The sequence below is a fragment of the Fulmarus glacialis genome, unplaced genomic scaffold (genome assembly GCF_000690835.1).
Source record: "Fulmarus glacialis isolate BGI_N327 unplaced genomic scaffold, ASM69083v1 scaffold8940, whole genome shotgun sequence".
NCBI lineage: Eukaryota > Metazoa > Chordata > Aves > Procellariiformes > Procellariidae > Fulmarus > Fulmarus glacialis.
In genome coordinates, this window is record NW_009185930.1 from 69,290 (window position 1) to 82,595 (window position 13,306).

At 42.7% G+C, this 13,306-nt stretch overlaps 1 protein-coding gene across 1 annotated transcript in view; it reads right to left on the bottom strand.

Annotated features, from left to right (window-relative positions):
* DCC (DCC netrin 1 receptor) overlaps positions 1-13,306 on the bottom strand; it is a 189,834-nt gene that overhangs the window by 44,682 nt on the left and 131,846 nt on the right. Inside the window, exons 14-15 of the mRNA XM_009584865.1 lie at positions 10,510-10,704; positions 5,407-5,439 (exon numbers count right to left, since the gene is read on the bottom strand). Of these exons, the coding sequence (XP_009583160.1) occupies positions 5,407-5,439; positions 10,510-10,704 (228 nt within the window). The remainder of the gene's footprint in view (positions 1-5,406; positions 5,440-10,509; positions 10,705-13,306) is intronic.

Sequence of the window (13,306 nt, forward strand, 5' to 3'; positions counted from 1 at the left end):
ACAGCTGAAGAGCTCAGCGAAGGCAGGGGTGTTTGCAAGTTTGCTTATTGGCAAGCATAAGCTGGCAGACTTCTCGGAAAGATGCTGGGGCTCGGGGCAGAAATGCAAGATTAGGCGAACATATACCACAAAACCTGTTGATTTTCTAGTCCTTCTGTTTCAACTGCATCCAGAGATAGTTGTCTCAACTATGTCTCAACGTAGCAGGAAACACAACCAATATGCAGGAATAACCCTTCTTTAAATTTCAAGCATGCCTTGCCTTCTGAGATGCTTTCCATTTTTTGGACCTTAAGAAAGAGCTCCTACACCTGCTTGGTAAACATAGCTAGATGACAGAGTTTAAAAGGCTTTTTTTTTTTTTCCCCCCAGAAGGGTTTATTCTGATAAATAGGATACTTCTTATTTCCTTTCTCTAGCGAAGAGCGTTACAGACCACTGCATTATTTGTTGAGGAAGCAGATCTTTTTCAAAGATCTGAACTGCTCATCTTTTCACTCCTGCTACACTCAGAGTTTGCAAAATAGCTTCAGAACGGAGAGCCCGGAGCCATCAAAAGCTTTAACAGAAAAAAAGAGGCAAACTTGACGCCTTCTGCAGTCACAACATGAGACGATGTGACTGTTTTGGGGCTGATATCAGGCTGTAGATGTATCGGCAGCCGTCTTCACGCAGGAAGGCATAGGCAGAAAAACAAGCACAGGAAGGTTTCAAATGGGCGAACAGCAACCCGCCTGCAACAATCCAACATGGCAAAGGTTGAACTGCAGAAAGCCAAATTCCAGGCACGACTAGACTGCGCTTCAAACCCTCTTGCTCTGAAAGCTGAAGCTAATGGTGCACGATTAACTCATGAGATGCAGAGCACCGAGGTGTAAAATAGCAGGTGTGCGGTCAAGTACCCAGAGTTCATCCCCTGTTCAGAGAGGCAAAGTCCCCAGCATCACTTGGGAACCCTTCCACGTACCTCCGGACTGGATGCAAAACAATACAGACCACCGTTTTCCTCGGGATTTGGAAACAAAAGCTGTGGATTTCTGCCTCAGATGATCTTCTCCACGGGCTTTTTGTGGAGCCTGGGTATGGTCACTGGCCCTGCTCCAGGCATGGGGAACAGGAGACCTCCCACTGGCCTCACCATGGCAGTAAATATTAAATCTGAACTTGTAAATATCCAGTTTATGGTTTAAAAAGAGTAATGTCATATATATAAAAAAAAAAAAATCGTACCTGTATTCCAAATGTAACAGTTTTCCATAGTGATATACAAATTTATCTAGATAGTTTATATGACCCATTTCATGGGAGGTACATTTTCAGAAAACAACTGAACAATCAATATGTACTGAAACTTCCTAAGATAAGAAGAGACATTTGTTCAAAATTGTGTATGCTTCCTTTTATCAAAATTTACAGGGGACATTATAAAACTTTTGTAGTCCAAAAGCAGATATGGGCTTTTTTTGCTCTTGCAGAGATCTAATTCTGATGGCAACACATAACTGTTGACAAGTCCTATATTGACAAAATACAGACTAAAGAATTTAATATTGTTTTATCAAATGGAAACTGGGGCAAGATAAAACACAATGAATGAATCTCTCCCAGTTTGCCTCTATATATTTCAGACGAAAATCATAAATAAGAGGTTTTTAGACTCCAGGAAGCCTCTACCACAGCTCATCTGCAAGCAACTTGCCTTGTCGCACATGCATAAGGTTTGTGACAAAAATCCTCTCTTGAGCATCTGAAACTGTAATTTTATTCTTACTTTTTTATTACCGTTTTTACTACCTTTGAATATGCCCTGCTCTACCAGTTGCATATGGGCAAATTAAAAACCTGAAAGGAAGCGTTTATGGGCTTGGCACCCACTTCAGATTTAAGGGCTCTCTTGGGAAATGCGTGATTTGATTCTCTAGATGCCGATGCTCCTCTTTTTGCCCTTCGGATAACAGAGTTTGCACCCTGGGAGCATTACTTCCATTTCATCAACAGGATTTCTCATTCTCTGTCAGACACCTGCGGACCAAAGCTTCCACAGGACGGGACAGGCTCAGCTCTGTCCACCCCTCATGGGCAAGAATGAAGTAACGGAGGTGAGGTATCTCCTGCCTCCTTCCTCTTCCCAGTGGTAGCCCCGCCTTGCAGCGGCTGGTCTCTGCTCTCCTAGGGAGTTGCAACAACGGGAAGCACGTTTGCCCTGACCAAGAAATCTTTGAGGTTCTCCCTAAACTCTCCTCTCCTCCCTATCTCCTTTTTTGCACCTAAGGATGGCAGCAGTTGTACCGTCCCTTCCAGCTGACCCCCACATCTGGGATCTTCAAAGCTCTACCACCTCAAACCTCAGCATCTCTGCCCAAACCCCCTCGCACGTCCCACACCCTCCAACAGTGCTTTGCTGCCACGTAAGTGCATTTTGCTTCCTGAACTCAGGAACCACGAGCCGGCATTAGGGACAGATGACCTACCAGAGTTAATTCATGTCACTCACTAAGAATTGCATTTGTGGCAGAGATGGCCCTAAGGGCCTTGTCCAAAGCACAGAGTAATTTAAAAGGCTCCCACTGACTTTAGCAGGCATTGGTTCAGGATGATTAAAGAATTAGCTTCGATGAACTCTAAGGCAAATGAGCTTTTAGAAACTTTGACTTTGTTTGTCTTAATGCTTGTGCTTGGAGTACAGTTACAGTGAGACCCAGCCCCACCGACTTGTCTTTAACAGAGTTGCCTAAAGATCGACTAGACGCAAGTGAAGACCTCAGACTTCGTCTGATTAGAGTTCATCCCTGAGGTCACGTAAAAATGGAAACTGAATTTAGATATCAACAAGCCTATGGAAGATACAACAAAAGGCTGAGAATTTCTCCTCCTTGTATACTGCAGCCCTGAAGAACGAAAAAGCGATGTATTTCAGCTACCCAGGCAAACGACAGTATTTACGTACGAGGAGAGACTGACTGTGTTTAACTCATGCTCTGCATACCCGCTGTCTGCTAAAGACACGCTTCCATTTTTGTAAGTTATTTGACTCAAATCAAATCAAAAAACCCCAACATACCTGAAGCAATCGGGAATTCACAGGCCACGGCTGCAATCCCAACACACCGCTGTTGGGATGTTGGTGTGTCCCCTGGGACATACCCTGGGGATATGCTTCAGCCAGACATCACGCTGCAAGTAGTTACACAAGACTGGTTGAAATCTTTCCTGTTTTAAAGTCTATACGGAGTATTGTTCACTAAAAAGGTTGCAAACGCTGTTCAGGCTGTACAAGAACAATGAATCATTCCGGTGACAGTTTTTCCGTAGCAAGGAAAACCCTAGCAAGGGGCACAGCGTTCCCAGGGGAACATGATGCACAAACGGAAAATGGCCCAGACCTCTTTTTTTCTGTGGTAGTTTGAGGAATATGTATTCACCTACCATATACAGCGTAGCTGCACTTGACCCGTCATGCTTATTTACATCTCCCCATGAACTAAACTACAGCACAAGGTGGGATTGGCAGGTCTCTCTGCAGAGGATCTGATTCTTTATATCCTTGTGATGGACGTGAGTTCACCACGCTATGGAACACAGAAACGCTTTTCCACATTTCCTATATTTTTTTTCCTCCCATAAAGCATCACGAAAGTAGTATGTAGCGCATCCAACAAACCTGGATTTTCTGCAGCGTTACATGGAAAGAAGCAAGCAGAAACTCAGGAACAAGCCTGATGCGGCTTTCTCAGATATCTGCTTCATGAGCAGATGTGGGACAAGTATTGAGAAAGAATGGACCATGTCTGTAGGAGTGGTTGTCCTACGACAGCTACAGCAGGTTATGCCCGGCAGCGCGCTGTGACTGGTGCTGGCTTTGCCACTGGAAATCACAATCAGCAGAGAAGGCTGATGCTCCATGTCCTATGCCATGAGCTCCATCAAATAGCACTACTGTATGGCCATACAACCACGGAGTTATGCTGAAACACAGCAACACACTCAGTGAAGAACTAAACCACAAACTCTGCTTTCCATCCAGCTTCACTTTTTTTCCCTTTTTTTTTTTTTTCCCCAACTGAACTTGACACTTTTTCAGTCCTGCTCACCAGCTGGTACCCTGTGCTGAAGCCTCTCCTAGGTTTTCCAAACCTGCCTGAAAACATTTTAAGTGCAAATTTGAGAAAAAATATACTGACAATTTACATTCAGGCTTCTTTGTAATTGAACACTTTTACCCTTTAAAAACAGTTTTTATCTATTCAAACCTGACAATTTCAATTTGTGGGCGCTGTGGTGCAAAAAATAATACTGAGCAAAACCAGCTTTTAATTTTACAATTTGTAAACTTCTACTCCTTTCAGCAAATCATACACTGAAATCAGAAGGTGAATTTCCAAAACCGGCTGCACGCAGGTCTCTCCAATGTGCTACCTTGCTGTGGGACTATATGTGGTACCTGGTACTAAGTAAAATCCTAGTGAAGAAATACGCTCTGGGTTACCTCCAGGGATGCTCCAGGTCAAAGTAAAACCCATGAAAGGGCCTAGAGTTGACTTTGATCTTCTAAATAACGCTTTCTTGTCTTCCCTAGGAATTATCTATTGCAAGTTAACTCAACTCACTAAATTGGGGTAAGATGGTAGCTGTTAAGTGAAGCCAGGGATTTGAGGTTTGCCTCACTTTGCCTTCCAAACCAGCGTGAAGTGAGAGTTCAAATCCAAATAAACCTCCCAAGATCAGGCCTGCATTTTCCAAATGTCACCGTGACTGTTTCCTTGGGCAGATGTCACATAAATGTACAATGCTCTAGCTGTAATTGAAAGAAATACTTAGGAATAAATAGGTCTAAAGTAAAAAAAGGAGAAAATATCCTAGCAACAGACTTCACGAGTATTCGAAGGAAGACAGGAGCAGAGGACCTGTGACTAATCAGACATATATTCATATTTGGAAAACGTAATGATAATGCCTTGAAAAGTTGACTAAACTTTGCTGTTATTAAACAGGAGCTGCTGGTTTGAGAGAAAAGATGATTTATGATTTCTCACTGGGAGGCTTTTGAACTTTAATCTATAACCCACGAAAGGGTGCAAGAGGAGCCTGGAAATTATGCTGAGCTTAATTATACTTAATGTGAATTATTCAGAAGTGCAGCAGAGAGACTAAGAATTTATTTCATACAAAGAAGCTTGACGTTTTAATTGGTCCTTCAGAAAAGAGACAAAACAATTTCCTCTCCCGAAAATTTACATCTTCCCCATCAAAGCAGCAGCCTCAGCCGAGCAGAACTTCATTAACAAGATTAATTATCACGCCAGCGTCTGCCTCATCAGGTGTGCAGCCCAGGTGAAAAGCGCGGCCCCCTCCCCGGCGCGCCCCCGAGGCTCCGGCAGAAAAGGCGACAGATTGAGGGCACCGTACCTTGGTCATTAGCCATTTTGTCAGGGTGCTCGACTGCAAGAAAGAGACAATGTCATTAGAGGCTGACAGCTCCTCGCAGACAAGCCGACACGTCACATCAACTACCGTGTCCGCGGGCTGGCGCAGCGCGGTGCCGCCTTCCCGCACCGCGGGCCGACGAGTTTTACCGTTCCCTTTTTCAGAGAGATCCTGGAGAACTGAGAGGACAAACACAGAATCATAGAACCATAGGATCACAGAGTGTCTCGAGCTAGAAGGGACCCATAAGGAGCCTGGAGTCCAGCTCCCTGCTCCTGGCAGGACTGCCCAGAACTAAACCATTTGGCTACGAGCGTCGTCCAGACGCTCCTTGAACTCTGAACACAGGCTGAACCATGCCTTACATCAGATATTTTCACCAAGTTCTTACAAATGTGAAACCTTTACCGCAGCATTTTTTCATTCTCTTGTTCTTTTTCTGTATGATCTGGGAAGTTTAATTAAGCAAGAAGGGAAAGATAGAGAGACGCTGCTGCTTTAAATAATTACAGTCAAATCACCTACAAGTTGAAAGCTCAGTCTGACTTATATTATCATTGCTTCAGTTTTTTACAAAGGGGTTTAAAACTATTTACACGTTTGTGCATAATAACCATAAAAGATAGCGTGATCTGAGGTGCACCGGACGACTTCAAAATTCAAGATATATTAAAAGCTTTCCTGCACAGCTACAACTTCTGACTATTTATGATATGGCTGAGGGAATTAAACTTTCCTTGGATTCATAAGTAGCTACCATCATAGAGCATTAACTGGTCCTCCGCTTAATAAATTATGCAAGAATCTTAAGTACGGGAAATTGGGAGAAAAAGAAGTGATTTGGCACATGAATCTGGAAGTCAAATAACCATTGCCTGCAGGTGCAGAGCATGCTGCTCCCCTCGCTGCTAAAATCACGACAAAACCTCCTCTAGATCGTGGCACCACGCTAGGAACAAATGGAGGTACTGAACTAACAGTAATTTACGTTTACAGACACATCTATGAGCTCCATGCCTGTGGCAGAGGCAGAATAACTCCTCTGATGATCCCCAAACCCTCAGTTAATTTCCGCCACCCCCCCCGACTTTTCCACGTGGATGCAGAGAAGCAGGCTGCATGGAGCACATTGCCTCAAACTTTCTAGAAATCTGTGAGCCTGCGCTTCCCCGCTGAGCCATACCTCAGGTTATCGCCTTTCCCTCAGGACAAATGTGTTCATGAAAACATGAAACCTTGCTCGTGACCTCCGTCCGAGCGCCGATGCCACTTCGACGCTGCCCTGGCACCGCTCGGCGCTTGCTGCCTTCTCCAGGCGATGGAGGAGGCGAAGCCCGTGACACCTCCAGTGCCACGAAATGCCGCAGCCCGGGGGGGTAAGACCTGCTTCTGGCAGGCCCCGGGGGCTCACGTTTGGTGCCGGTTATGAACCAGGATGCGCTGTTGAACCACGACGCCGAGGCAGCATTAGAGGGCACTGCAGGGCTAGAAATGCTGCCCCACGCCGTCTCTGCCAAAAGGGGGGTCAAGGCAGGGACCAGCATCATCGGCAATTTCAGGGCTCTCTTAGAAATGGTACGGCAGCGACTTGTGACCTGGTGTCCTGTGGGAAGCCCACGAATACAGCTTTCCTTGCTCACCTTAGCACGCTGGGAATGAATGAGAGTGTACTGACGCTCAGCCCATGGCCTCTTCCTCCTTCTCTCTCCCCCTTTCCACTCATCCCTTTAAAACCACATCTGATCCAGTGTTTTATTCATGCTTGACGTTATGTCTATAGGTGCATTAACAGGCAACTTTTTTCAGTTTATATGTATTGATGTAGTGTTTTGTGTGATTCCGATAAGCAGAATACCACTCTCTAATTTTCTGTAATTAAAGGAGCTTGGCACTCAAGGAAGGTCTGTTTGTAAATGCTGGCTGAAAGCCAGAATAGGTATGGCTAAGCAGAAGAAAGCATAAGCACATTTAGCAAGTGCAGCTCTGAGAGTTGCTTGTTTCTGCAATCGATGAAAAAAAAAATCACTGACAAGTTACTGAAAAGATTGAGGAAATCCTCCTTCCCGTCTGTCTGTCACTGGTTCATTCATTCACTCTTTAGTTGTCATGTTTCAGTGGGCAGTTGCAAATAAATTTCAGACTATTTATTTACTTCTGCAACTTAACAGATTTCTGAAAACTCATATGCCATAAAAGTAATGTAACATTGAGAGTTGGAATTTAACTTCAGGGGCAATCCGTGACAATACACTGCGAAAGGCTGCAAAATACACATACTATTGGGGCACTCTCTGCTTCTCTTCCATATACACATATACATATATATGTATACATAATATTTACTGAAGTCATCCAGACTCAGTAAGGAGTAAGAAAAATCCTAGCAACTACCTCAAATTTTGGCCCAAATTATATAACAAAAAAAAAGGGGGATGTTCAATGACATTTTATCCTTCTATTCCAGGTCCCTGAGAACGTATCAGATTCTTCATGCTTTAAGTGATACATTTAACCAGCCAGAGCATAAAAAAGCAGATCCTCAGCTGATGTAAACTGTCGTAGATTGATTGAAGTTCACAGTGTAACGACAATTTACATAAGCTAAGGATGTGCCCATTTCCCTGTATATTATCATCAGTGGAGCTGATGGAGGTGGAAGAATATAAACTCATTGCTCTGTAGTAGTGTTATTTACTACTCAACATCTCTCCTCCTCACAGATCACTACATTTTCATTAGTAAAGGAAAGTCACTACAAATACTCGCATCGCAATTACAACACAAGTAATGGCTTGGTTTCCTTGGAGGAGCTTTATGTGCTACAACATATGAAACGAGACAGCGGGTGACTTAGTGGATCTTTGATGCTTGTTTAGTTCCTCGTGATTTAAAACTCCCTCTGATCAGGACATAGATTTGCCATCAGAGCACACATTACCATATGGCACATATACATCTTCTGTTAGTAATCATTAAGGGCAGGAAACCAACATTTTTGCGTAATTCAGAATGCACTCAAGACTTCAGAAAGTCTTTTCACCGCAAGTGTAGGGATAGATTTGTCAAAAAAAACAGTTGAGTATTATTGAACATGACATATTTAGGGTGGATATCATTAAGTATTCATGGCAGGGCATTAGACGTAGTCCTTGTAGGCTATTACAAGATGTAACAAATGTATAAATTCATCTTTTTGGTATCTGTTGATGCTGTCTGATCTAGAATTCATCTCCCAAATGAGTTTTATGGTACTTTGTGTAAACGTTACAAAGTAGGTGATATCAAGTGCATTAATCTTTTGGTTTAGTTAGATATCTGGGTCTCTATGACTTCTCGTATCTCATTAGTCCGCAGTTGTTATATTTTGATGCCTTGACTCATTTTAAACTCAGCCTAATAGACTACTTCTGCTTGGCACAAATTGTAAGCATGAAATTAAGTTGGCACCATCCGCTTGATAGAGATGAAGCACCCGCAAAGTGCTATCTCTTCACATTTCATGGCAGTGGAGAATGAATAATCAGGATCTTACCAATAATTCATTCAAAGTGAAACATGACTTGGACAAGTAAGTCCTGCAAACCTGGGCAGGCGGTGATAAGCTCGGAACAAATTGATACAATTTTTCATTTTTTTTCTGACTCCTGCTAATGCATGAAAACTGTTGTATGAGGCTTTTCACTCCCAGCCTGAATGGTCGATAGCATGCTTTAGGGACGCCGGTATCAGTGCAGCAAAAAGGGCAAGCCCTCTGCCAGTGCTGCTTGAGGACACTGGCTCCTTCATTGAAATCCTTCCTTAATGGCTGAAAATGGACTTTCCCCTCCTTCCCTCAGAAGCAGCAGAAAAATTTGCTATTCACATGAAGGTTTGCTGAAAGACAAATTCAGATACAAGCTCTCGCCAAACAAACAAACAAATCCCCCAAAGGGAATGATGTGGGGTGGTGCGTCACCCCTCCTGCGCAGTCATTTGGCTTGGCTTTTGCACAGCTCGCGTTAAATGAGGTCACTTCTAACGGGTTAAGAGGAGGCTTGAGCGTGAACGCTAATTCCAAGCCTCTCAGGCGCAGGTTTGAGTCTGAATTTCCCTCATTTCTCTCCAGTCGTGACTTCTCAAGCCCAGCCTGCATCCAGTTTCAATTACCTTCTGCCAAGATGTTATTTTTATATACAAATCCCTGGATTTTCTCTAGGGAAGACACGGCGATAACGTGCTCTCTCATACGCCATGCTTCTTTCCTGGAATAGGTTCGCTGTTTATGCCATTTGAGTTTTTCATTAATTACATGTCTTTTTTAAAAGTAATTTCATACCTTTGTGCAAATGAATGAGTGACAGTTAAAATATAAGGAGCAGAGCTGCGGCAAGCACCCTGCTTCCCACTCACGGTAATATTGCTTACATCTTCATAACTAATAATTTCTGGGTAGATCACGTCAGGGCCTCACACAGACAGGCAGCGGGGAAGAGAGAAGAGGAGTATCTCTCCACGTTAATTTGAAATTGAGTCTAATACAAGTGCAGTCCTTTGCTCTCATAAACACGTTGGCACTGAAATACCAGCCAAAAAAAATGGGTGCCCCTGTTTTGCCTGCTCCTTCTCACTGGTCACTAAGGGAGAGGGATCAGGTATTAATTAATCTGTTAATAATGGGTACTGAAAAATCTCTGGAACAACTTTGCCCACGCGAAGTCAAGTTGCATCTCAGTTTGCTGAGATTTTGAATCATAATTTTGCATGCCTACTCTGATGATAGGAGTGTCATTACAGGTTCCTACAGTCACCAGAGGATCCAAAATGAAAAGGGACCTCCCTAGAGAAATCCAGTCAGATCCAATTAGCTTTATTATTGATGGTAGAAAGTTAGGTGGTGTCAGCTGACTGAATTTTAAAATATAGTTACTGCCTCATTATGTGGTTTACTTTTGTCAACTACTGTATGTACCATTTTGCTTTTATCTCTCAATAACAGTTTCAAGTAGTAGGATCTCTTCTGGCTGACATGGAATTAATTGCAAAGCTCCCACAGAGGCATTAGAAAATTCTATGTATCATTAATATCCAGATGACACAGATCCAAACCTTTCAGCGTCCGGAAGAAAATAGGATCGGAGAGGGGTCCCACTCCCTTGGCGTTGCGAGCTTGGATTCTGAAGTAGTAGACGGTGTCCAGGTTGAGGTCCATGATCTGGTGGGTGAGCCGGTCGCCGCTGATGGACTCCATAATCCAGTCGTCAATTGGAGCATTCTTGTCCAAAGTATAGAAGAGGATGTAAGCTGAATAAACACAGTCTCTCAGTTAGTACTGCAATCAAATTTTAACGTGCTTCCGTTAGGAAACACATATAAAAATCAGATTTCTTAAAAATCAGGGGTTTCTTTTTAAAAGCAGTGATGGCAGGTCGCCAATCAAAGTAGCTTTGAGGAATGTTATGACAATACACATTTGTCTATTTTTAGAACAAAACCACGCTTACAGTATTCGCTGTAAGAAATATAGATTTAACAAATATAAAAATAGGTAGCACACATTAAAAGGCTGTTACAAGTGCATTTCTCAAATTCAGGTGCACCATTCCGTCTGACAGCTGCCATAAACCACACGATATAAGTCTTTAGTGGTTCAGTGCTGAAATAAAACTAAACGGCATCAATGATACACATCAATTACTGGGTGCTTATGGGAAGCCATACAATATTTCTTGGTAACTACAGGGGAAAGTATTTTGGGGAAAAGAATGAAGAATTAAAAATTCCGGTAACTTAGAGTACGACAATAACTACTTACCACTGAATAAAACTTGTAAGTTTTAGAACTTAGAGAGTAGAAGTACCAGTGTTAGGAAATGTTAATAGTTTGTAGGAATTACCTTGCCAGCACACGAAATTTTGGGAAGATAAAAGCCTGTAGGAAAGGCTGAGAAGTCCGGCACACCCTCTGTGCCAACCCGGCCTCAGCTGGGGACCTGCAACACTGGCCTCTGCCCAAATTTGAAAATGTTTTCTTTTCCTTTTTTCTTTTCCTTTTTAGTACCAGTGTTAGGAAATGTTAATAGTTTGTAGGAATTACCTTGCCAGCACACGAAATTTTGGGAAGATAAAAGCCTGTAGGAAAGGCTGAGAAGTCCGGCACACCCTCTGTGCCAACCCGGCCTCAGCTGGGGACCTGCAACACTGGCCTCTGCCCAAATTTGAAAATGTTTTCTTTTCCTTTTTTCTTTTCCTTTTTTCTTTCGTAAATTACTTATATGCAAAACCCCCACTGTGAGTCCAGTCTTAAGTGCCATGTCGCAGGAGTGAGCTACTGGAGCAGAGAGGGACCGAGCAGATCTTCTGGACTTCATCTTTGTGCCTGGATCCAAAGTTACTACGAAATTGGTGTAAGCCTTATTATTGCTGTTTCCCTGTTCTTTTCTGAAACAAAGATGCTTTTCCAAACTCATTCCACATGAACGGTTACACTGGTCATGGACAAGCAGTGTTAGGATGGAAATGATATGGTTTGGGGGGGGAGGAGGGTTTGCTTATTTTATATTACGGGATTTTATTTAGAGGATTGTAGTTTGGGATTACTAAAGCAGTTTTGCTGACCATGATATGTGGATTTATATATATATAAAAAGTTATGAAAAAAACCACATATGTTTCTGAAATTAACACAAACACATTCGCTCAAGCATTTGTAGGGGTGAAGATTTGGTTGTTAGGGACATTTCTGCTTTCCACAAGGAGTTGTTTCCTCTGCTTGATATGTCTAAGCAACATTTGACCACACATGGAGCAAAAAATCCCTATGAGAGTCATTCTTCAACCACGTGCTACAAGAAAGAAGTGTGTACATGGATGTCAGGGGACCCAGTCTGCTCTCAGGTCTGAATGCTGCTGTCAATGGAAAAACTCTGTAATATAAAGTTGCTACCACGGAGTCATTTCACGCCTTGGAAGTCAGGAAAGCTTTTATTTTATTTTGTCTTTTATTCATAGGGAATCAGGACCATTAGCACTCATCTCAGTGTGCTGTCCATCAGAATGATCGTTTCTTCTCTCTAACGGCTAAATTAGGTTAGTGTAAACAGAGCCATTTCATCAAAACACCCTCCTTTCCGACATGGTCACGGATTGTAAAGTGCTGATGATAATGTAGAGTGAAATTATGCAGAGTTATGCAAGTCTAACCTAGGAATCGTTATTGCTGGGCGATATATTTCCACAAGGAAATATATCCTTATTTTATTGGTAACATGAAGTGGGATACTTCCCTGGTGTAACTCACAACAGCTCATCTGACGCCAGTGAAGCCCTGCTGAGTTACAGCTGTTAAAACCTGACCCAGTGCTCTTGCCTGCTAATGGCTCACACGGGACGTCGTTCTGAAGCATTCTCCCCCTCACACCGATATTTCTCCATGCTTCAGCAGCGTGGTGCTGGGATTACTAGCAGTAACGGTGACGTACGCACACTTTCTGCCACACAAAAATATGTTGTAGAACTGGTCTAACCCGACTGTTTGTAGTAATGTGAACATAACGTGCACATTTTTGAAGATGAACAATATTTCTCCTAATAATTATATGCTTCTCAGATGTCTATTAGCAGACCAAAATGATCATTTAAATGCAAAATTTCAGATAGAACTCTACTAAATTAACAGTAGAAGTTTGTAATGGATTTCTTAATTAGGCACTAAGGTTATGTGCAATATTTTGGAAAATAAAACCTGTCACTGTGAAGCATCTACTAAGTTCAGTTCTTGTCAGTCAACATTGAGGTTTTTTTCCTGATCATCATTGCCTTAAATTGTTACTGTAAACTTAAATATCTACCAATAAACCCTCCCATTATGTGCTGCACTGAGCAACCTATCATTATGTATATTGTG